This window comes from Callorhinus ursinus, unplaced genomic scaffold, assembly GCF_003265705.2.
Source record: "Callorhinus ursinus isolate GAN/ISIS: 27379988/994484 unplaced genomic scaffold, GSC_fseal_2.0 scaffold33, whole genome shotgun sequence".
In the NCBI taxonomy this organism is placed as follows: domain Eukaryota; kingdom Metazoa; phylum Chordata; class Mammalia; order Carnivora; family Otariidae; genus Callorhinus; species Callorhinus ursinus.
Genome location: NW_027397095.1, coordinates 14,137,561 through 14,160,749, shown reverse-complemented (window position 1 = coordinate 14,160,749; position 23,189 = coordinate 14,137,561). Strand labels below are relative to the sequence as shown.

General features: G+C 44.6%; 1 protein-coding gene and 1 pseudogene across 1 annotated transcript; one reads left to right on the top strand and one right to left on the bottom strand.

Annotated features, from left to right (window-relative positions):
• The first annotated feature begins 495 nt into the window (after positions 1-495).
• On the top strand, positions 496-612 carry LOC112809490 (small nucleolar RNA U3; annotated as a pseudogene).
• A 120-nt stretch (positions 613-732) lies between these two features.
• STEEP1 (STING1 ER exit protein 1) lies at positions 733-21,490 on the bottom strand. The gene is made up of 7 exons (XM_025852772.2): positions 21,303-21,490; positions 18,547-18,664; positions 6,333-6,374; positions 3,987-4,125; positions 3,340-3,429; positions 2,343-2,435; positions 733-1,152 (listed from the first exon to the last, which is right to left on the bottom strand). Exons 1-7 carry the CDS (start codon positions 21,424-21,426, stop codon positions 1,090-1,092), a joined length of 669 nt encoding a protein of 222 aa, XP_025708557.1. The 5' UTR covers positions 21,427-21,490; the 3' UTR covers positions 733-1,089.
• Between the last annotated feature and the right edge of the window lie 1,699 nt (positions 21,491-23,189).

Here is a 23,189-nt window from a genome sequence, read left to right as displayed (position 1 = left end):
GAGAGAGAGAGAGAGAGAAAGCATGAGAGAAAATGAGAGAGAGCATGAGTTGGGGAGGGGCAGATGGAGAGGGAGAGGCAGACTCCCCGCTGATCAGGGAGCCCGACGCGGGGCTTGATCCTCAGGATCATGACTGAGCCGAAGGCAGATGCTTAACTGACTGAGCCACCCCGGGACCCCTAAATATTTAAACAGACAACACTCCTCTACAAATAGCAAATGTGAAATACAAGCTAGCCAACAGATACGTTTGTTTTGTCTCAGTATCATCTCTTACTCCAGGTCTCTCCCCATACCCACATATGGAAGCCATACTCTTTGTAGCCGCCTAACAGGATGGTAGTTACCTTGGGTTGCTCAATGAGACCCCATTTTCATTTAGATCTGGGCTACCCTGCCCACCTCCCTTACTCTAATCTGGCTGTTCCTTCTTTAAGTACAAAATCCGATAAGGAATAACTCACCTATAACTTTACCATTTGAAGTAAAGGAAGCAAGACTATACTTTCAGGGATCATTTCTGTAGTTTGTTACCAGGGAAGTTTCTCTGAACGTGAAGGTAAAGGAAGCTTTATGTAGATTCTGGCTTTTCATGGATTCTTTTCTGACAGTAGAGAGATTCAAACCCTAGCCAATTCCTGCCTATCTAAGAATAGAGTCACTTAAAAGAACCAGAGTTGCTGTAACTTTAAATATAATCCATGCCACTTTTTCTATGACACATCATACTACTTTTTTCAAAAATCTATAAACATTTTATTAACTTTGAAGAGGGAATAAGAATAGCTACTTTAGAAACGAGAGACACTCGAGCACTGATGTGTTCATAGAGTTTCCACACAGCTGAAGTTTACATCAAATGGACAAAAAATAGTACAGAAGACCTATATACAGAAAGATTTAGAAAGCCCATCTCTAGAAAGCAGGTCAGATGGACTCAAAGACCTCACCAAAAGTAGGAGGAATCGATGGGAAGCAATGGCAAGCCTTCTGCTGGGGCAAAAACGTGGCCCATGGAGTCAAGAAACGGTTCTTTTTCCTCCTCCTCTAAACGCCTGCCTCCGGTCTGGGTTGAGAGAAGGGTCCTGATCACTTGAACTGGTTGTCAATCAAGGTCCCCTTCATCTTTGCTTTCTTGGCTTCCAGTTCCGCCTGGAAAGGAAGGAAAGTATTGCCATGAAATTCTGACTTTCCTTCCTTCTTCTAACTGCCCAAACACTCTCCTTTGGTGTTCAGTTAGTACAGAAACTAGAACAGTGGTTGGCAGGTCGTTATGAATCTCTGGCAACCGCCTTCCACCCTTTCTGATATTATGGTACAGAGAATGATGGTGTCTGCACGGTAAAAGGCCACCGTCGAAGGTGATGAGCGCAGGGCTCCTCCAGCCCCAGGCCCCCCCAAGGGCCGAGGGACCGAATACTGTGGTATTATGCCACTATCCTATGTCTGGCGGAACAGGAAGAGAAACCCCGTTCTAGAACGGTGTTACTTCAGGTTGTGCAGTCCACGAACTGTTGGTTGCTGGGTTGTGCAAGATACACATAAAAATCGAGAGTTAGCATTCAGACACTCACACAGTCATTTGCCAGAGTAATAACAAAATAAAATAATTTAATAAGCGCACTCGAGGCAAATGCATTTCTGTGGCATTTTATAAATTACAAATCTGTTCTTGACAAATAGGAGACTTAAAAAAAGAAGCAAGCCCTGGTCCTTCCCCTCGGCAAATGTGATAGGCACGGCTCTCAACCACAAAGGCAAGGCAATGGCGCTCCCAAGACCCACCACCTCTGTCATCGAAGGGTCCTCTCCGGTCATTAGAAGGGACCGGCACAGCCTCTGATGAGGCACCAATGCACGGATGTCCGATTTTAAGGAGCTAGCGTAAGTGCATTATGACCAAGAAGACCCAGCTTGCAGCCGCCATCAAACATGAAGTGTGCATGCGCTACGAGGAGCCCGTGACTGACACAGCAAGTGGGCGTGGCCCCGGGGCTTTAGGAAGCAACGAGGCCCCCATCCTGATGCTGCCAATGTAGCACTGCTGCACACCCTCGTATCCTGGGAGCACGTCCACAAACCCCGACCTTCACCTCCTGACCTCGGACCCCAGGTAGCAGGTTCAAGTACCATTCTGGTCAGGGCGAGCTGACAAGTACTCTAACTTCGGGCCCGGAGCCCGTGGTCACTAGACAGGGTATACCGACCGTTACAGGCCAGGGTTACACGGCTGGCCGCCAACTACACTGGTGCCCCCCCAACCCCCGGACTTCCTGCAGGAGTTCCCTGAGCGTTGGAGGGTCTCTCAGATCGAGAAATCCCTGCCACCCTGGGCCACTCACCAGCTCCTGCAGCCGCCTTTTGCTCATGCCTTTGCGCTCCAGCTGCTTTTCAATCACTTTGGCATTCTGTGCATAGGAGTCGGCGACTTCTCTCTGGGGGAAGAAAAGCAGCACCCGTAACCCGGCAGTACCGACGAGTCAGAGACCGTAGGTAGCAATTCATGCTACTCAGATCTCACAATTATTCCTGAAATGGACTCTGTTCCCTTTAAACTCATCAGCTGTTCAATAATCCAGGAGAGCTCAGGTTTCGGCCGAAACCATTTGAAAAATAACCAATAGCATCTCCCTGTAAACCTCATTATACTGAAGGACCATAAAGGTTAATTGCTCCTACTGCTGAGGAGAGCCTCATAAACCACTCGAGCCGGACTGGACGGGACCCGAAACTGTGGAGTCCAATAGGCTTTACACTCAAGAGGGATGAGGGATTTGCCCCATGAAAGCATCTCAAAACACAGTAGGAAAACACCACTGATCTAGTCCAACTCCCCGGTTCTCATTTTATGGATGTCCTCGGGATCCAGGGAGACAGGAACCAGCCCGGGCTCCTGTAGTTTCTTACTAGCAGACTAAAGCCCGAGAGCAACGTTTCTTTCTTTCTTTCTTCTTTCTTCTTTCTTTCTTTCTTTCTTTCTCTCTCTCTCTCTCTCTCTCTCTCTCTCTCTCTCTCTCTCTCTTTCTTTCTTTTTTTTCTTAAAGATTTTATTTAGTTATTTGACAGAGAGAGAGACAGCGAGAGAGGGAACACAAGCAGGGGGAGTGGGAGAGGGAGAAGCAGGCTTCCCGCTGAGCAGGGAGCCCAAAGCGGGGCTCGATCCCAGGACCCCGGGATCATGACCTGAGCCGAAGGCAGACGCTCAACGACTGAGCCACCCAGGTGCCCCTGGGAGCAACATTTCTAATTATTCCGCTACTCGAATGGGCTGGTTTTAGAATCCCCGTTCCTTCCGGGCCCACCCCCCAATCCAGTTCCCTTGAGAGCAGAAACACTCACAGCCTCGATCTCCTCTTCCTCCTCGTCAATGGTCGACACCGTGACGGAGCTGAACTTGCCCATGTCTTTTGTCCGTTTGGTCATCATGACCTAGAGTCACAGGAGAAGGAATCAGTCTCGTTCACCGCAAGAGGCTCTGTGAGCTGCGCGCATGCTCCTGTGTGTGTCCACCCGTGGGCGCGCGCACATGACTCGTTGCAGGGGGAGGCGGTTGGGGGGGGAGGACACACCTCTTTGGGACAGGCTGGCCTATCTAAAAGTGCCAATGGGGTGGGTTTTTTTTTTTTCTTTCTATTTGGATTCTATTTTTCTAACATTTGCCGTCAAGGCTTTTAAAAGTATATTTAAAAATGAGCCTCCTTCCTTTCATTTTAACTGTCCACACTGAAAAAAGAAGACATTTCAAAGGAAATCAATGTGAATCAAAACCATACAATTTCTAGCTTTACTCCTGGGACAGCCGTAGGAAAGAAAAAAGAATGCATGCTGGATGTTACATGTAACATCAGCTTACCCATAAAGATGGCATCCTCTTAATAAAGAATGCATCCATAAAGGACACTTTCTCATTATAATCATATTTAAAGATGGAGGGCGATACATAGATTCGTAGCTCTGTAAACCAGTCAGTCTCCTTCAATAATTACCTTCTTAGGAGGCTCTTGTTTCTGAGTATAGATGTTCGTTTTGCCAAAGCCCTGGCCGAACTTGACCACTGCTCCGTCCACAATGAAGGTCACGGGGGCATTCTTGGGCTGGGACTGATAGAAGAGTGGCAGGCCACACCTGCAAAGAGCAGAGCCAATCTCTGGGAAGCTCACAAGCCAAATCCCCGAAACACTGACTCCCAAAGCGCGCTCAGACGCTGGGGAACAGTTTTGTTTGTGGCATAAACTAAGGATTCACTCCTTCCAGTGTTTCCCTAAACTACTTCGTAAGAATCACTGAGGAATCACTTTAACAAGTAAGAATTTGTTACAACTGCTGCTTGGATTCCCAGGTCCCTCCTTCCAAAGATCCTGATTCAGCAAATTGGGGAGCTGAGGCCTGGGAACCTGTCACTTTCCTCAGCATCCCAAGTGATTCTTATTGTTGGACAAGTTTGGGAAAGGCTGGCCCCTGCCGCTGTTTGCTTTCCAGTTAAAGCTGCTGCCATTCTGGGGCACCTGGCTGGCTCAGTTGGGAGAGCATGCGACTCCGGGTCACGGGGTTGTGAGTTCAAGCCCTACGTTGGGTGGAAAGATTAGTTAATAAATAAAAATTTTAAAATAATAAAAGTTTCCTAAAAATATGTATTTTTAAGAAAACTGCTGGGGTGCCTGGGTGGTGCATCCAACTCTTGGTTTTAGCTCAGGTCACGATCTCAGGGTTGTGGGATTGGGCCCCGCGTCAGGCTCTGCACTCAGCATGGAGTCTGCTTGGGTTCCCCCCCTCTCTCACACATAAATAGATACATCTTTAGGGGGAAAAAAAACTGCTGCCATTCTTCCAAGAAGTCTGGGTACCCAGTGTGGGGGTTTTGTCTGGTTTTGTTTGGGTTTTTGTAGTGTCGAGAGAAGTATAAAGACTCCACTGCAGTGGTTAGCAAACTACTCTGTGGAGTAATCGTCCTACTTTCTTTGGTCGGTCAGTTTTATTCTACTTTTTCAGCTACATGAAGTAGAGTCATAACACATGATAAAATGGGGGGCGCCTGGCTGGCTCAGTTGGTGGAGTGTGTGACTCTTGATCTTGGGGTTGTGACTCTGAGCCCCACGCTGGGTGCAGACATTACTTAAAAACCAAATCTTAAAAAAAAAGACATGAAATGAAGTTAACAATTCTAATGTGCCTGGGAACTAAAATGCCTTCTTAGCCGTTTCCATGCCTTGATTCTTCCAGCATGAGCCTTCTGAGAGCCGAGATGTAACTGCCGTGCCACCAACAAGATGAACCTTACTGTAGTTTAGTATTCTCACTATTAACGGCCTAAAGCTGGACATGTATACATAGCTTTAAAGAACAGTCTCTATAAAGTTCTTGGGTCTGTGGGCCCACAATAGGCTTTATAAATAAGTCTGGATTACATTATGCTATGTTCCATTTACCGTATGACCCAGCAATTCCACTCCAAGAGAAAACGCACGTCCCCACCAAAATTTATACTAGAACGTTCATAACAGCTTTATTCAGGATAGTCAAAACCCTTAGCAACTCAAATGCCCTTCTGCGGGTGAGGAGCAAAACTGGTGCCATGGATACTACTCAGCCACAAAGAGGAACAAACCAGTGATAAATCTAACACCTTGGCTGAAACCCAGAAGCACTGTGCTGAGTGAAAGAAAGCAAACATAAAAGATACATACTGTATGTAGCAGAACACACACTGTAGAATTTAGATAACACTTTTAGAAAAAGCAATAACATTTCTAGAAAAGGCAAAACCGTAGCTACAGAAGGCAGATCAGCGGCTCCGGTGCGGGGCGGGGGGGAGGGTAAAGAAGGGGACTGACTGCAAAGGGCACATGGGGGCCGGGAAATGGCCTGCATCGTGGCAGTGGTGATGTTATAGGACTGCATGCTTCTGTCGGGATTTCTCAAATTGTATGCTTAACACAGGCAAATATGGGGGGCGCCTGGATGGCTCCGTCAGCAGAGTGTGTGACAGTCTTGGGGTTGTGAGTTCAAGCCCGACAGTGGGCACAAGGATTAAAAAAAATGTGCCTTTTAAAAAAAGGGCACATTTTGTCATATATAAATTACATCTCTATTCAAAAATGATACTATGTTAAAAAAAAAAAACAACAAAACATTTCTGTGACCAACTGGTCAGAGATGTGACTTCGACTAGTCTGTCCGAGGAGCATATTGGTATTTGTGTAGTTGAAGTTCGAAGGCAGTTGGGATTATAAGGATAAATATACAACAGAATTGTATCCGCATAATTCTTTTCCGAACACATTATTGCCTCTACTTTCTTATGCTTGGAGAAACCCACGCGGTTAAATACTTACTTGGCACACTTCTTCCTGTACTGTCGTTCAATGCCTTCAGGCCTGTGCAGAAAACGGAATTAAAAAAAAAAAGAGATGAACAAATCTCATAAGCTACCGACCTCACTACCTCATCTCTTCAAATGCTAAAAAAGGGCCTTTCGAAAGTTTTCACTTCCTAGATGAACCGGCTAGTTAAACCTGTATTAATTTTAAACCATTCCGGCCTCCCACACACGTTTCCTGAGCCCCTAGGATGGGTCAGGCATCCCCCTGACACAGGAGGGGAGGAGCAGAAGCTACAGTCATAGCAGCGGCCAGGGTCAAGGGGGTAACAATAACAACAACAATAGTAGCACTAGCAACCACGTCTACACTGTGCTCAAGATCACACGGAGTAAGTCATTTGTGCCTTAGAGCAACGCTGTGAGGAGGCAGCTCCTATTACCATTCCCATTTTACAGATGAAGGCTCCCAAACACAAACCAATCACATGATTTGCCCCAGGTCAGAGTCCAGAAGCAGAATCCCAGGACCCTGGGACCATAACCTGAGCTGAAGGCAGACGCTTAATGACTGAGCCACCCAGGCGCCCCTCTTTGTTTGCTTAAAAATGTGTCCTCGTTAGAAAATATATACGTGACCCTTCCTTACCAAATGACAAAGAGGTGTCCCATTCTACATAAGGGCTGCACTGTATTCCTTTGTGTGGATGAACCAAAATGTCTTTTACCTGTTGGATAAATTCCTAGAAGCGTATCCACTTTTTTTTTTTTTTTAAGATTTTATGTATTTATTTGATATAGAGAGACAGTGAGAGAGGGAACACAAGCAGGGGGAGCGGAAGAGGGAGAAGCAGGCCTCCCGCCGAGCAGGGAGCCCGATGCGGGGCTCGATCCTAGGACCCTGGGATCATGACCTGAGCCAAAGGCAGACGCTCAACCGACTGAGCCACCCAGGAGCCCCGTGTATCCACTTTAAATTCTGATAAATACTGCCAAATTACTCTCTAGGGAAGTTGAACCAATTTACGTTCCCACCACCAAAGTGAGAGTTCCTGTTTCTCTCCAGTCTCACCAACACCGAACGTTATTAAATTGCACGACTGCCAATCTAGCACGTGAAAACTGTGCTCTCATAATTTGCATTTCCTTTTTTAAAGAGTGAAGTCAGGGGGCGCCTGGGTGGCTCAGTTGGTTAACTGACTGCCTTCGGCTCAGGTCATGATCCTGGAGTCCCGGGATCGAGTCCCGTATCGGGCTCCCTGCTCGGCGGGGAGCCTGCTTCTCCCTCTAACCCTCCCCGCTCTCATGTACTCTCTCTCTCTCTCTCTCATTCTCGCTCTCAAATAAATAAATAAATCTTTAAAAAAAGAGTGAAGTCAGGTATCTTTCCCATATTTTATAGGCATTTGTGTTTTCTCTTTTTGGGTGAACTGTCAGTTCGTATCTTTTGCCTACTGAGTTGTCTTTTTATTGTCTATTAAGACTTGCAAATGTTGACGGGCCTCGCAAATATTTCTTCCCCAGTTTGACATCTGTCTTTGACTGCCCCCGACCCCGGAATGTGGATATTTTAGATTTTTGTGCAGTCAAATCAACAGCATGTGTGCATGCGTGCACGCGTGTGGTATTCAGTTAGGCCTTCTCCATTCTAAATTCATACCTAACATACAAACTTTAACTGCTATTCTAGAATCTGCTTCCACTACTGTTTCACTCCAAATCATTCTTTAAACAGAGGCAAGAGTGGCTTCCTAAGACACCTAGAATAAAATCCAGCCTCCTTACCATGGCCTCCCAGGCACCAGCTGAGCACAAAATTGGGCCCCCGTCTCTCTCATAGATGCCCTCCCTCACTATGAACTAGCCACACCAGGCTTCTGTTCTTTGAACAAACAAGCGCTTTCCCACCTCAGACCTTTCACACACACGCTTCTCTCTCCCTGGAATGCTCTTCTCACTGCCTTTCCCCTTCTCATTTTCAGGGTTTCAGCCACCTTTTCAAAGAGGTTTTCCTGAGATTCTCTGTATGGGCCCTTTGTTTCATTCACAGGACTTCCCCTAACCATAATGACTTTATTTTTCTGTCATCCCACTAGACTGTAAGGTCCATGAGATCAGAGATTAACGGAGACCATGCCTGTCTGACCACTCTATCCCCAGAGCCGAGCAAAGTACTGGAAACAAAACAGACATGCAATAAACATTGGTTGAAAGAATTCTTTTAAGAATTCGGTTTAGTGAGGAAAATTACAATCATGGAGGTAAGTTCTTAAATGGGAGAAATGTGTACTGGGAACGCAGAGGTGGGAGCACCAAGTCTGTCTGAGGCAGTCATGGAAGGCTTCATGAGGAGGTGATTGAAAGCCAACAGTCCTGATAGAAAGTGGTATTTCAAGCAGTGGGAATACTATGTGCAAAGCCAAAACAGCACAGCATATTCAGGGAATTACATAGTCTAATGTTAGTAGGACTTTAAAAATCAAGAGTACTACTGGTCTGACAGACAGAAAACGATTTGTAAGATTATACTATGAATGACCATATGGCAACAAATTAGATAATCGAGATGAAATGGGCAAACTCCTAGAATAGAACAGAAACTACCAAAACTCACTGGAAAAGAAACAGAAAATCTGAATAGACTATTCCACGTAAAGAGATTTAATTAGTAATCAAAAAACTTTGCACAAAGAAAAGCCCAGGACGAGTGGCTTCACTGGTGAATTATACTAAAAGTTCAAAGAAGAATTAATACCAACGCTTCACAAACTTTTCAAAAGAGGAGGAAACACTTCCCAGCTCACTGAATGAAGCCAGTATTACCCTGATACCAAAACCAGACAAAAGCACAACAACAACAAATTAAAGATCAATATTGCTTAAGAATACACAGGCAAAACTCCTCGAAAAAACAAAAAATACTAACAATCTGAATCCAGTGGCATTTAAAAAAGATTATACATGACCAAGTGGAATTTATCCCAGGAATGCAAGACTGATGCAACATATAAAAAATTAATCAAAGCAAGACACCACAGTAATAGAACAAAAGAGAAAAAAAACACATGATCATCTTAACATCTCAACAGACACAAAAGAAAAGCATTTGACAAAATTCAAAACCCTTTTAATATTCTAGGAATAGAAGGGAACTTTCTCCACCTGATAAAGGGCATCTATGAAAAACCCACAGTTACTAACAGTTACCTAACAGTTACATAAACTAATATCATACTTAATGGTGAAAGACTGAAAGCTTTTTTCCTAGGATCAGGAACAAGACAAGGATACTCACCCTCAACACTTCTATTCAACATTGTATGAGGAGTTCTAGGAAGGGCAAGTAGGCAAGAAAAAGAAATAAAAGGCATCCAGATTGGAAGGGAAAAAGTAAAACCATCTCTATTTGTAGATGACATGATCTTACATATAGAAACCCTAAAGAACACACAAACATACACACAATTAGAACTAATAAATTTGGCAAGGTTGCAGGTTACATGATCCATATATAAAAATTAACGGTAGTCCTATATACTAAAAATGAACAATAAAGGGGCACCTGGGTGGCTCAGTCATTAAGCGTTTGCCTTCGGCTCAGGTCATGATCCCAGGGTCCTGGGATCGAGCCCCACATCGGGCTCCCTACTCTGCAGGAAGCCTGCTTCCCCCTCTCCCACTCCCCCTGCTTGTGTTCCCTCTCTTGCTGTCTCTCTCTCTGTCAAATAAATAAATAAAATCTTTAAAAAAATAAAAAATAGTTAAGAAAACAATTCCAGTTACAATAGCATCGAAAAGAATAAAATACTTAGGAAAAATATAACAAGATAAGTGCAAGACTTGTGCAATGAAAACTATAAAACATTACTGAAAGAAATTAAAGAACACCTAAGTAAATGGAATGACATCCCATGTTCGTGGACTGAAGACTTAACACTATTAAGATGGTAATACTCCCTAAATGAATCTACAGCTTCAACACAATCCCTATCAAAATCCGAGCTGGCTTTTTGCAGAAATTGACAAGTTGATCCTAAAATTCACATGGAATTGCAAGGAATCTAGAAAAGCCAAAACAATCTTGAAAAAGAACAAAGTTGGAGGACTCAACATTTGCTGATTTCAAAAACCACAAAAGCTACAATAATCAAGACAGGGTGGTACTGGCATAAAGATAGACAGATAGATCAGTGGAATGAAACTGAGAGTCCCAATAAACCCATACATACATGGTTAATTGATTTTTGACAAGGGTACCAGACCATTCAAAGGAGAAAGAACAGACTTTCAATAAATGGTACTGGGACAACTCGATATCCACATGTACAAGGATGAATTTATTAGCTCCTTACCTCACACCATCTAAAAAAATTAACTCAAAAAAAATTTAATTCAAAATGGTTGAAAGGCTTAAACCTAAGAACTAAAACTATAAAACTCTTAGAAGAAAATGTAGACATAAACCTTCAAGACCTTGAATTAGGCAATGGTTTCTTAGAGAACACTCCTACAGCACAAGCAAAGAAAAAAATAAACTGGACTTGATTAAATTAAAAACTTTTATGCTTCTAAGAATATCATCAAGAGAGTGAAAAGGCAATCCACAGAATGGGAGAAAACATTTGCAAATCATATATCTGGTTAGGGGCTTAGTATCCATAATATATGAATTCCTATGACTCAACAATTAAAAGACAAATACACCAATAGGCAAAGAATTTGAACAGACATTTCTCCAAAGAAGATATGCAAATAGCCAAAAGGTACATGAGAAGATGCTCAACATCATTAGCCAGCAGGGAAATGCAAATCAAAACCACAATGAGATACTATTTCATGCATACTAGGATGGCTATAATCAAAGAGACAGACAATAACAAATATTGGTGAGATACTGGAACTCTCATACATTACTGATGAGAATGCAACTGCTTTTGAAAATACTGTAACAGTTCTTCAAAAGGTTAAACATAGAATTACCATACGACCCAGCAATTCATCAGTATACACCCATGAGAACCAAAAACACGTTCACACAAAATCTTGTACACACGTTCACATTTACAACATTACCCGTAATAGTAAAGAAAAAAAAAAAAAGGAAACAGCCCAAATGCCCATCAACTGATGAACAGATAAAGAACCTGTGGTATGTCCATACAATGGAATGTCATTCAGCCACAAAAAAGAATAAAGTACTGAGTCATTCTACATCAAGGATGAACCTTGAAAACATGCTAAATGAAAGACAGCAGACACAAAAAGCTACAGTATTTATGGTTCCTTTTTAATGAGGTATCTAGAATAGGCAAATCCATAGGGACAGAAAGTAGATTAATGGTTGCCAGGGGCTGGGGGAGAAGGAAATGGGGAGTGACTATTATTAGGTACAAGGTTAGTTTTAGGGGGGTGATGAAAATGCTCTGGAATTGGTGATGACAGTTGCACAACCTTGTGAATATACTAAAACCACTGAACTGTACACTGTAAAATGGTGAGATTTATGATATATGACTTACCCCTCAATTCAAAATACGAAATCTCTGATGGTGGAGCTGAGGCATTAGGACTCTTCAAAAACTCCCCCAGATGGTCCTAACACAGCCAGGGTTGAGAGTCACTTCACAAAGGTGCATATGAAGAAGAGTAAAATTGCAGAGGAATAAATTATGAGCATCTTTAGCTACACTCGATAATGCCAAAGTGCTTTCCAAAGTCATTATAACTTGTTATGGTCCTTCTGGTACTGCAGAGACTCCTAGCTGCTCCTTGACAACACACAGGTATTATTTTCCCAGTTGAGGGATAAGGAAACTGGGGCCCAAAAAGGTTAAGTGAGTTGCTCAAAGTCAGAAAGTGGTGTTGCTCCACCATCTTTAACACCCCGCCTCTTCACTTACATCAAATGTGCAATGATTCACTACCATCATGCGACTAGGGCCCTAGCAATAGTTCTGGTTCCGTGTAACTTCTGGTTCCTACCAGGACTCTAAATTCAACCTCAGCCTGAAGGGAGAGATCCACCATACAACTGACTTCTAGAATCCTGGAGTCAGCCCATCTCATAAGCCTGAGATTTGAAAACACAGGATTTCAAGTAAAGAGGACTGTATTGTTTCTCAATGAGTTAATTTTCAAATATCAATGTCAAGGGGGATTCTGTCAAGTTTACAACAATTTATCTATTCTAACTATGTGCCAAGAATCAGGCAAGACGTACTAAGGGTTTTGGAAGTATAAGGCAGGATTCTTGCTCTCAAAAAGTTCGTGTAAGTGAGACAAGATCCTTAACTGGTATAAGAAAGTGATTAATATGAGCTAGATAACTGCAATAACTGACCTTCGTTTTCTATCCTACCCTAAATCTCTAGGATTCTGTGAGGGAGGGAAGGCCGAAAACAAAACATTCTTCCTGGTTGTGGCAGTCTCTAAGATGGCCCCCAATAATCCTTGCACCCTGCTATTGACACCCTGTATGGTCCCCTCCCAAAATGAAAAGGGCTGACCTGTAATACCAAGAGGACGCTGCAGAAATGATGGTGCGTGACTACTGAGTCTCAGTCATAAACCTTGCTCCCTCTTGGATTAGTCATGCTGTGGGAGGCCAGCTGCCACAACGCAGGGATATTCAAGCAGCCCTATGGAAGATCCTTGTGGTGAGGAACTGAGGTTAGCACTCAGCTGCCAACCACGTGAGTGAGCCACCTGGGAAGTGGAACCCCCGGCCCTAATTAAGACTTCAAATGACCATACCCATTATCGACCTCTTAACCAAGCCTCATGAAGAGATAGGAACCACCCAGCTAAACTGCTGGTGAATTCCTGACCCACAGAAACTATATATGATAAATGTTATTTTTTTTAAGATTTTATTTATTTGACAAAGAGAGACACAGCGAGAGCAGGAACACAAGCAGGGGGAGTGGGAGAGGGAGAAGCAGGCTTCCCGCGGAGCAGGGAGCCCGATGCGGGGCTCGACCAGGATCATGACCTGAGCCGAAGGCAGACGCTTAACGACTTAGACACCCAGGTACCCTGATAAATGTTATTTAAAAAAAAAAAATCAAGGGGCACCTGGCTGGCTCGGTCGGTAGAGCATGCAACTCTTGATCTCAGGGTCATAAGTTCAAGCCCCACAATGGGCGCAGAGCTTACTTAAAAAAAGAAAAAAAAAATCAAGGAGTACCAGGAGACAAGGATCATAGAGAGCCTTCAGGCTTCGATTTTACCCTGCTAACCATGATTTCTAAAATTGTACTCAACCATGACCCCTACATGAAACTAGATGGGGGGAGGGGGGTCCTTAATGGGTTGGGCTCGACTCTCCCCAGCCACAGTGGCTTCCTGCTTATTTATACTCCTGGACAAGCACTTCATTTGAAAAAGGATTCATTGTCTAGAAATGTTTGAAAAGCACTGCTGTAGGTGACAAAGAGTCCCTGAAAGATTTGAAGCAGGAGACTTATGTAATGTGCATTTGAGATCACTCAGACGGTAGACAACAGACTGGAGGAAAACAAAATGAAAGGCAAAAAGACCAGATAAGAGGCTACTTCAACAGCCCAAGCGATGGTAGGTACTGGAAAGATGGCATTGCAGCAGGGCTAAACAGGAGGCAACCACAAGAGAGACTGGAAGGTGGAGTCAACGGGGCATGGTGAATGACTCGACTGGTGTGTGCAGGGGATGGTGGGGTTGGGGATGGATGAGACAAAGGGAGGACTGGCTCGCAGATTCCGGCTCGGGCCACTGCACGAGTGGGGGTGTCACTGTAGGGGAGGAGGAGAAGGAAGGAATTGTATGTGGCTGATAGTTAGAGACCTGTCTGCAGGGGCTTCAACACAGTGGTTTGTTCTCCTGTAAAAGACATCCAGAAGAGGGGCGCCTGGGCGGCTCAGTCGGTTAAGCATCTGACTCTTGATTTTGGCTCAGGTCATGACCTCAGGGTCGTGAGATCAAGCCCCACATCAGGCTCCATCATGGAGCCTGCTTGGGACTCTCTCTCTCTCCCTCTACCCCTGCCCCCCACTGTCTCTCCCCCTCTTAAAAAAAAAAAAAAAAAAAAAGGTGGTTCATGGCAGTGACCAGGACCCAAGGACAGTGATGGCGAAAGCTCTGTAATTCTTGTGGCCTTTCCTTCCCGGTCCCAGGACGGCTGCCGGTGCTCCAATTATCATGTCCGTTTTCCCAAAAAGCAGGAAGGAATAAGACTAGAAGAGTAAAAAGGCCTTCCCTTGGACGCCTCATCCAAAAACTTTTATCCCTTTTACTTGGCAAAAGTGAAGTCACATTCAGAATCTTACAGGTTTGGGGGGGGGGGCACTGGACTATATACCCTAACTTTGCAGATGCCAGTATACAGGCAGATATAAAAGAGGAGTGTTCTGGTGGTGCTGGGTCAGCCCATCTGCAGTATTTCCTTATTAGAGAAATGATGAGTTTGGCCTCGGTCATGTTGGATCTGAGACAGAACATCAGGTGAAGAGGTAGAGTAGGCAGTTAGATATACAGTTCTGGGTACAGGAGAGAAATGTAGGCAGATCTAGATTTTGTGAGTCACCAGCACGTAAGTGTAACTGACGCCGTGAAAAGTTGTGAGAACGTCCTAGGACAGTATAAAGAGAGAGGGGGTAAGATCCAGGCCAGAGCCCAGGGGAATACCAACATTTAACAGGCAGTCCAGAAGACTGAGAAAGCCAAAGAAGTAGGAGAATCTCCAGAGCAGCTTCACAGAACTCAAGGAAGGAGAGCATCAAGGGAGGCAGGGTCAACAGAGAGACAGAAAAGCACTGGATTTGCAACAGTGGGACTGCTGGATGGGAAAGGGGGCCTGGGGAACAATAGTGTCAAAAAAGAGGCACTTTAGAACGGAAGGCTTGGAGGTGGACCGTGATGGGCTCCAGGGCATATGTACTTTTTTTTTTTTTAAGATTTTATTTATTTATTTGGCAGAGAGAGAGGGAACACAAGCAGGGGGAGCGGGAGAGGGAGAAGCAGGCTTCCCGCGGAGCAGAGCGTCCGATGCGGGGCTCGATCCCAGGACCCCGGGATCATGACCTGAGCGGAAGGCAGACGCTTAACGACTGAGCCACCCAGGCGCCCCTCTTTTTTTTTTTTTAAGTAGGCTCCATGCATGGAGCCCAACACGGGGCTCAAACTCACGGCCCTGAGACCAAGACCTGAGCTGAGATCAAGAGCCAGACACTCAACCGACAGAACCCCCCACACGCCCCTGGGATCCTGGGCATATGGTGGGCAGACTGCACGTGTTCCCCAACTGGTGCTCTCACACACAGCTGGCTAAGGAGGGAGAGCGGGCCGAAATGCCCCCAGGGGAGCACGCTAGAGTGGGCCACTGGACAGACTGCTCATGATTAGAGCAGGAACGACGTCAACCGGGGGGAGGGGTGGGGAGGGAAGTTTACCCTGCCTTGTTGAGAGAAGGCAGGGTAAACTCTGAGAACTCTCTGGCCCAACAGAGTCACTTGGCCAGAGGCCACGAACCTGGGCAATACCTGGCCCTAAGGCTAGGTCCCAAAGCTGGCTCACTTCCAGGAACAGGCTGGTTCGATGCCGGGGTTTGTACTTCAGACTAAAGCCACTCCGTTTTCTGGCCTCTAGGTGAGGGCGTCTGCCTTTTAGTGCCATGGGGCCTGCAGCCTGCTGTGTTCTTAGATCGGTTTTTGTATTAACTGAATAATACACATCCCTTTAATATACAGTAATACTATTATAATTACTATATGTAACTATGATATATATACATATATAATAAACATATCATAAATATCTTAGTGATCTTAAAGACACTCAGTTGGCAATTTTCTTTTTTTTAAAGATTTTATTTATTTATTTGAGAGAGAGCAAGTGAGCTCAAGCAGGGGGAGCGGCAGAGGGAAAGGGAGAAGCAGACTCCCCCGCTGAGCAGGGATCCCGATCTGGGGCTCGATCCCAGGACCCCAGGATCATGACCCGAGCTGAAGGCAGACGCTTAACAGACTGAGCCACCCAGGCAGTTGGCCACTTTCAAAATCAGAAAACTACATAAGGGTTAATGGAGGGAGAAAAAGCATAAGACAATGGGTTAGCTTTAGATGGGGCATCATACTTGACAACCTTCCTATTTACCATAATGGAGTATTTTCCCCATGTTTCCCGAAGGGCATTCCTTTGTAGATTTCAACAATTTTATAATCTGGTTCTATTATTGGCCTCGAGTTGTATCTTATATATAACCAATTTCCTCTTCAGCTGCACAATTCTAGAAGCCCAGCTGTCACAATGGTGCTCGAGGCCTGATATGCTATTGAATGTCACCTAGCGGTACTTCTTTTCATGACTGTGGGCTGACAACAGTTTGGTTTCTTAAATTAACATAGCAAGATGTCAGCCTGTCGCTTTTTCCAGCTCAACACTAGAATACAAGCTCCATACAGGCAGGGTTCTTTGCTTGTTGACTGGTTGTACGGGGTTGGATGGTATCCCTTAAAAAGTCATGTCCTTCCAGGAACCTCAGAATGTGACCTTATTTGGAAAGAGGGTCCTTGCAGATATAATTAGTTACAATGAGGTCATGTAGATGAGTAGAATGTGCCCTTAATCCAATGTGACTGGTGTCCCTATAAAAAGAAGGGAAGAAAAACAGAGACCGAGACACAGGGAGAAGGCCATGTGTTGATACAAAGACTGAAGTGTTGCATCTACAAGCCAAGAAATGCCAAGGATTACACGCCTGGGTGGCTCAGTTGGTTAAGCGTCTGCCTTCGGCTCAGGTCATGATCCCAGGATCCTGGGATCGAGCCCTGCATCGGGCTCCCTGCTCCACGGGAAGCCTGCTTCTTCCTCTCCCACTCCCCCTGCTTGTGTTCCCTCTCTCGCTGTGTCTCTGTCAAATAAATAAATAAAATCTTTAAAAATAAAATAAAATAAAAAATGCCAAGGATTGCTGGCAACCACCAGAAGCTAGGAAGGGCTGAGGAAGGATCCTCCTCCAAAACTTTCAGAGAGACCATGGCTCTGCCAACAGCTTCATTTCAGACTTCTAGCCTCCAGAAATGTGAGACAATTTCTGTTGCTTTGAGCCACCTAGTTAGCGGTACTTTGTTAGAGCAGCCCTAGCAAATAAATACACTGGCATATCACAGGCTTCTGCACAGGACCTGGCACAGAGCGGGAGCTCAGGAAATGAAATGTATGTGAAGGAACATCTGGACTTTTTAATTCCCTACAACTGACCTCTCTGTGGCCTGAGGCACCTGTTGATAACCACCCTCCCCAGACATGCGCACTTCCTGATACTCTCTCTTCCCGTTTTCCACATGGCCAGGTTCCAATTATTTTGTCTGCTTTTTAAATTCCCCAGGATTATATCTTCAGTCCTCTCTCTTCTTGCTCCACATTCCATGTAATGTTAGCCCTTCCCAGGTTTCAATTCCTTATCTCAACCAAGGACTCCCAAATCTCAAACAGATCCAACCATGTCACTCCCCTGCTTAAAAGAGAGAGATGGCACTTGCCGGCAGGTAAGGTCCAAACTTGCCTACTTCAGCATTTTACTCTGTCCCCACCTCAGGATGCACGAACCCCTTCCTGTAAAGTCACCTGGGCTACAGTCACCAAGGACCATTCGAAGTTCCCAAGCACACCATAAGTGCTCCTTTCAATGCTTCCATATTCCCTCCACCGGGATGCTCCTCAGCCCCCTCATCTCCTTGGTGAAATCCTAGTTCGAGGCCAAACACAAATGCCATCATCTTTTGGTGCCTTTCCTGACCACCTTTCAGGAGAATGACCCGCTCCCATCCGTTTTCCCATAGCTTTTGGCTCACCGCTTTAGGCATTTTATCCTATCACAACAGGTGGCCCGTTCCCCCACCGAGCTGTGGGCTCTGCAATGGTAAGGGCAGTACTTTATTCATCTCCACAGAGCCAGTCCCCAGCTTGGTGCCAGGCACATGGCACACTCCAAGACATCACAGGTTGAATGAACTCATTCTACTTGCCAAAAACCCAAATTACAGCTATCAAATGGCACATTATCACATCTCAGCAGCATTTCAACAAAGCACAGCAAAGGTATTGCTGCATTAACAGAAGTTAGACAGCTAACACAAATGTCAAAGTGTTGGGCCCATTAAGAACAACCTGTTTAGCACTAGATGGGGTACTCATATTCCTCAGAACCAGACTGAAACACAAGAAGGAAATAAATCCTAGCATCCACCTCTTACCTCCGAAGATACATGGTCTCCTCATCTTCCGTGTTACAAAACTTGTGGGCGTGTTTGGCAGCATCAATCACACGGGACCGATCCCGGGGCCTCATGGGCAATTTCTCTAACTGACAGTCTGAAGAAACGGAATAAGATTCGGTCACTAGCGCCACTGAAAAACACCCCGGGGCAATCACAAGTGTTCAGTGGGGCCCTTAGCCCTACAATGTTTTACTATAATTACTAAGGCTTATGGAAGCCTATTATTGAATTTCCCAACTGAAAATGACGTGGTGTCAGAAGATCTGGAGCTCTGTTACCATCTTGGCGATCTTTGGCAAATTACTTCCTTTTGTTTTTTTCTTTCCTTATTTGAAGGATAAGTAGATGACAATATCTCAAAAGTCCTTCCCAGCATGGCAAGTTTGCTGTGAGTGTTTCTGTGATCACAGTACACTTGGTTTGTGTTCTAATGCATGAGAATCAGACGAGACAATCAAGGGTCCTGAAACGCCTATGAGGAGGGCATTGGGAAGAGTGGTTAAGTGCTTAGAAAACGAGAGAAAAGAGGGTCAGTGCTGTGCTACATGTGGCGAGGAGTGTCAATCTGAAAACAATGAAAACATACAGGAAATAAACGAGGTGTAGTTAAAAAGCAGACGGAAACTGATATAATGCAAATGAAGTACCTAAAGGGTCACAGAGAAGTCAAGTGATCACAGTGAGTTGAGATTAATGGAGGAAGGGGCGGGGGAATTAGAGAGTACCAGGCAGTCTGCATGTTCATTAATCTTCACAATGACCTGCTGGAGTAGACATTTTGTATTCCTAGTTTAGAAATGAGGGAATTGAGGCTTACAAAAGGCAAGAGACTTGCCACACATTTACTAAGAGGGAGAACAAGAATTCAGACTCAACTCTAGGTGATTAAAAGAGAACTCATTTATACAACAAAGATTCGAGGGCTCTCTATGCACCAGGCGCAGTTCAAACATGGTGCTGGGGATTCAGCAAAGGACAAAGCAGAGTCCCTGCCTGCCCTGATGAAGTTTACATTCTAGTGGAAGAGGCAGAAAATTTAAAAATAAGAATCATATAACATGACCTTGGATAATGATAAGTGCTAATAAAAAAAATTAGCAGGATATTAAGAGGATGGACAGTGATCTCAGATAGTGGGGCAAGTGCTACCAAGAAAAATCAGGCAGGGTAAGGGGACAAAGTGTAACAAGGGTGCCATTTTAGATAGTCAGGGAAGAGTTTTCTAAGGAAGGGATATTTCAGCAGAGACCTGGATGAAATAAGAAAGCACCAAGGGAAGAGGGTTCGAGGCAGGAAAAAACAGCAACCCCAAAGGCCCTGGGAGCAAAACATTTTGACATGATAAAGAAAAATCAAGAAGGCTTCTGTAGAAGGAGTGCAGTGAGCCAGGGGAAGAGTGTTAGGAGATGAAGTCCAAGAGGTAGCTGAGGATCTGAACATGCAGGGTCTAGGTACAGACTTTGGTTTTACTCTTGGTTTTACATGAAAACACCAGTTTGGAACAGGACTCTGGTTGCTGTGCAGAAAACAGACCACTGGAGACAAGGAGTGGAGAGTAAGAGGCTGTGGCAATTCCAGATGAGGGATGATGGTGGCTTGGACTAGAGTGGCAGAAATGGAAGTGCTAAGAAGTAGTCAGATTCTGGAAAGATTTTAAAGTACTGGCAGAATGTGTTGATGGACTGGATGGGTGTAAAGTAAGGGAAAGAAAAGTCAAGATTGATTCTGAGATTCTGGGTGAAGAGTGCTACCACTGACTGCACAAGGGTGGAACAGTGGAGAGCAGGAAGTAGGGGATCATGAAGTCGATTTGAACAGGATTGTTTTGAGAGACCCATCAGACATCCAAGTGGAGACAGGGAATAAGCAGCTGGAGTTTGAAGGGAAGTGTAGGTTAAAGATGAACATTTGGGAGGCATCAGCATGCAAATGTATATAAAGCTTGGGAATGGCTGTGGTCACTGAGCGAGTGAGTACAAATTGAGAACAGGTGAGAGAACTGAGCCCTAGGGGCTTGCAGTGCCTAAAAATCGGGGTCAGAGAAGGAGCTAGACACTGAGGAGGGGCAAAATCAAGGGTGGAGGAAAATCCGGACATTGTGGAGTCTTGGAAGCAAATGAAAAAAAAAGTGTTTTAAGAAGGATGGAATCATCATCTCTGTCAAATGACACCGATGAGGACTAAAAGGAGCATTGATAACTGACCACTGGGACCACTAACAGGTTCAGTTATTGACCTTGACATGAGATGGTGAGGTGGGAAAAGAAGTCTGCCCGAAGTGAGGTCAACAGGCAATGTGACGTAAGGATGCACCGACAGGCAATATAAGCAACTCTTTTTAGAAGTTCTGCTATAAAGGAAGCAAAGAAATGGGGTTACAGCTGGAAGAGAACGTAGGATCAAGGGAACGTTTTATTCTCGTTTGAGAGCTATGACAGCATCCTAGTATGCAGCAAAAAGCTTACAAAGTTTCTAGAGGCGGAGTGGGAGGAAGGGGAGATAAACAGTTTATTTTTTCTGAAGGAGGAATTTAGTTTTGAGCGAAGCCTGGATACACTCAAGGTTAAACAGAAAAGCTGCCCTGGAGTGGGGCAGGGAGGCATCAGCGTGGAGCAGGAAAGCCCACCAATCTTCGAAGAGACGCGCCTCCCAGATCACAGCCAGAGAAAATCCGCCCTCGAGAACCCGAAGTTTCGCCTCTTGCAGATGCCCTCCGGTTCCCGACTACTCACCCAGCACCAGGACCATCTGGCCACACAAACAGTAGTAGACGTGGAGGGGCTTCTCGCCGTCGTCATACTCCTCCCGATCCCGGGTGTCGGAGCAGACTACCGACCGAGACACTACTTTAGGCATCGTTCGCAGGAGCAACCCGAAAACGCTCCGCCAAAACTAAGGGTCGCGCAGAAATGACGTCACAGACGGGCGTTGAGCCTTTTCCCAGCCGCAACGCTGGTCACGTGTCAGTAGCGTTCCTGTGGACTTCCGGGCCGGTCCATTAGGCCCGAATGCGCGGGGGCATCCTGAGCCTTCAGAACCTCCTTTGCTTTGGACTGAGTTAGCTGGAACTGCTTTACTTGGGACGCTCTTGATACTATTTAAATTATTCATGTATGTTTCTGTACACGTAGGTACATGCAGAGACATAAAACCAGTTATAACGAAGAATTATATTTACACATTAAGGGCATAATACAGGTTTTAGGTGTGCCTCTAAATTATGATTTTGATTTTAATGGCTGTATTCAGAATGAGTACCTAATGAAGTAGAGGTATCTTTTTTAACTTGAGATATAATTTATATGACATAAAATTCACCCTTAAAAAGTGTATTATGCGGTGGTTTTTAGTATATTCACAAAGTTGGGCAACCATCACCACTATCTAATTCCAGAACATTTTCATCGTCCCATATAATTAGCAGTCACTCCCCACTTCTTCCCAGCACCTGGCAACCACGAATCTACTTTCTGTCCCTAGGGATTTGCCTCTTCTGGACATTTCATATGAAAGGAATTAAACAGCGTGTGGCTGTTGGTGTCGGGCTTCTTAGCGTAATGTTTTCAAGGTTCATCCATGTTTTAGCGTGAACGGGTAAAAATTAGTAATGAATCCGTAAAAAGGAACTTCATTCTTTTTCATGGCTGAATATCCTGTCTATGGCTATCCCACATTCTGTTTATTCATGAGTTAATGGACATTTGGGTTTTTCCCACTTTTTGGATATAATGATTAATGCTACTGTGAACGTCTGTGTACAAGTTTTTGTTAGAACGTATGTTTTTAGTTCTCTTCGTTGTATACTTAGGAGTGGAACTGTTGGGCTATCTAGTGACTTTATGTTTCACCTTTTGAGGAACTGCCAAGAGTATTTTCCAAAGCAATTTTACCATTTTACATCCCCATCAGACTATATATGGAGGAGGGGGTCTGATTTCTTCAAAACCTCACCAATAATTATTTTTGTCTGTCTTTTTGATCATAACCATCCTGGTGGGTGTGAAGTGATATCTCATTTGAGAGCTATGACAGCATCCTAGTACGCAGCAAAAAGGTTACAAAGTTTCTAGAGGCGGAGTGGGAGGAGTGGTTTTGATTTTCCTCTCCCTGGAGGCTAATGTTGAGCACTTTTTCACCTGCTGTTTGGTTATTTATGTATCTTCTTTGGAAGAAACTGAACATACTGAAACTCTCCCAGGACCCTCTTTGTGGAAGACAAGAGCCTGGAACAATCCAGAATAAGGACATTGAAACAGTTTACATTGGCTAACTTCAAAAATCCAAATGAAGACGCCAAAATAGTGGATTTTTAACAGAGAACTTAGTGAAGGCTGCAGGAGCTTGTGTCTAGAAATTGACAGTTTGGCTGGAGGAAGTGTAGTGTTCAAGACACACAGGATGTAAACCAAGGGGAATTTAAAGCCATCTGCTAGACTTCAAATGAACATGAACTAAATAAAATATACAAGAAATGTGGTATATATATATATATATATATATATATATATATATATACACAATGGAATATTACTCAAGCATAAAAAAGGAGATCTTGTCATTTGCAACAGCATGCATGGACCTGGAGGGTATGATGCTAAGTGAAATAAGTCAAAAAAGAC

Bases quoted from the DNA above. Each gene is read 5' to 3' on its own strand.
- STEEP1 (XM_025852772.2), bottom strand. From the start codon at position 21,426: ATGCCTAAAGTAGTGTCTCGGTCGGTAGTCTGCTCCGACACCCGGGAT. The intron at 18,665-21,302 runs GTGAGTAGTCGG...CCGTTTCTTCAG, and splicing joins CCAGATGGTCCTGGTGCTGG to ACTGTCAGTTAGAGAAATTG. The intron at 3,430-3,986 runs GTAATTATTGAA...CTGTGACTCTAG, and splicing joins AACAAGAGCCTCCTAAGAAG to GTCATGATGACCAAACGGAC.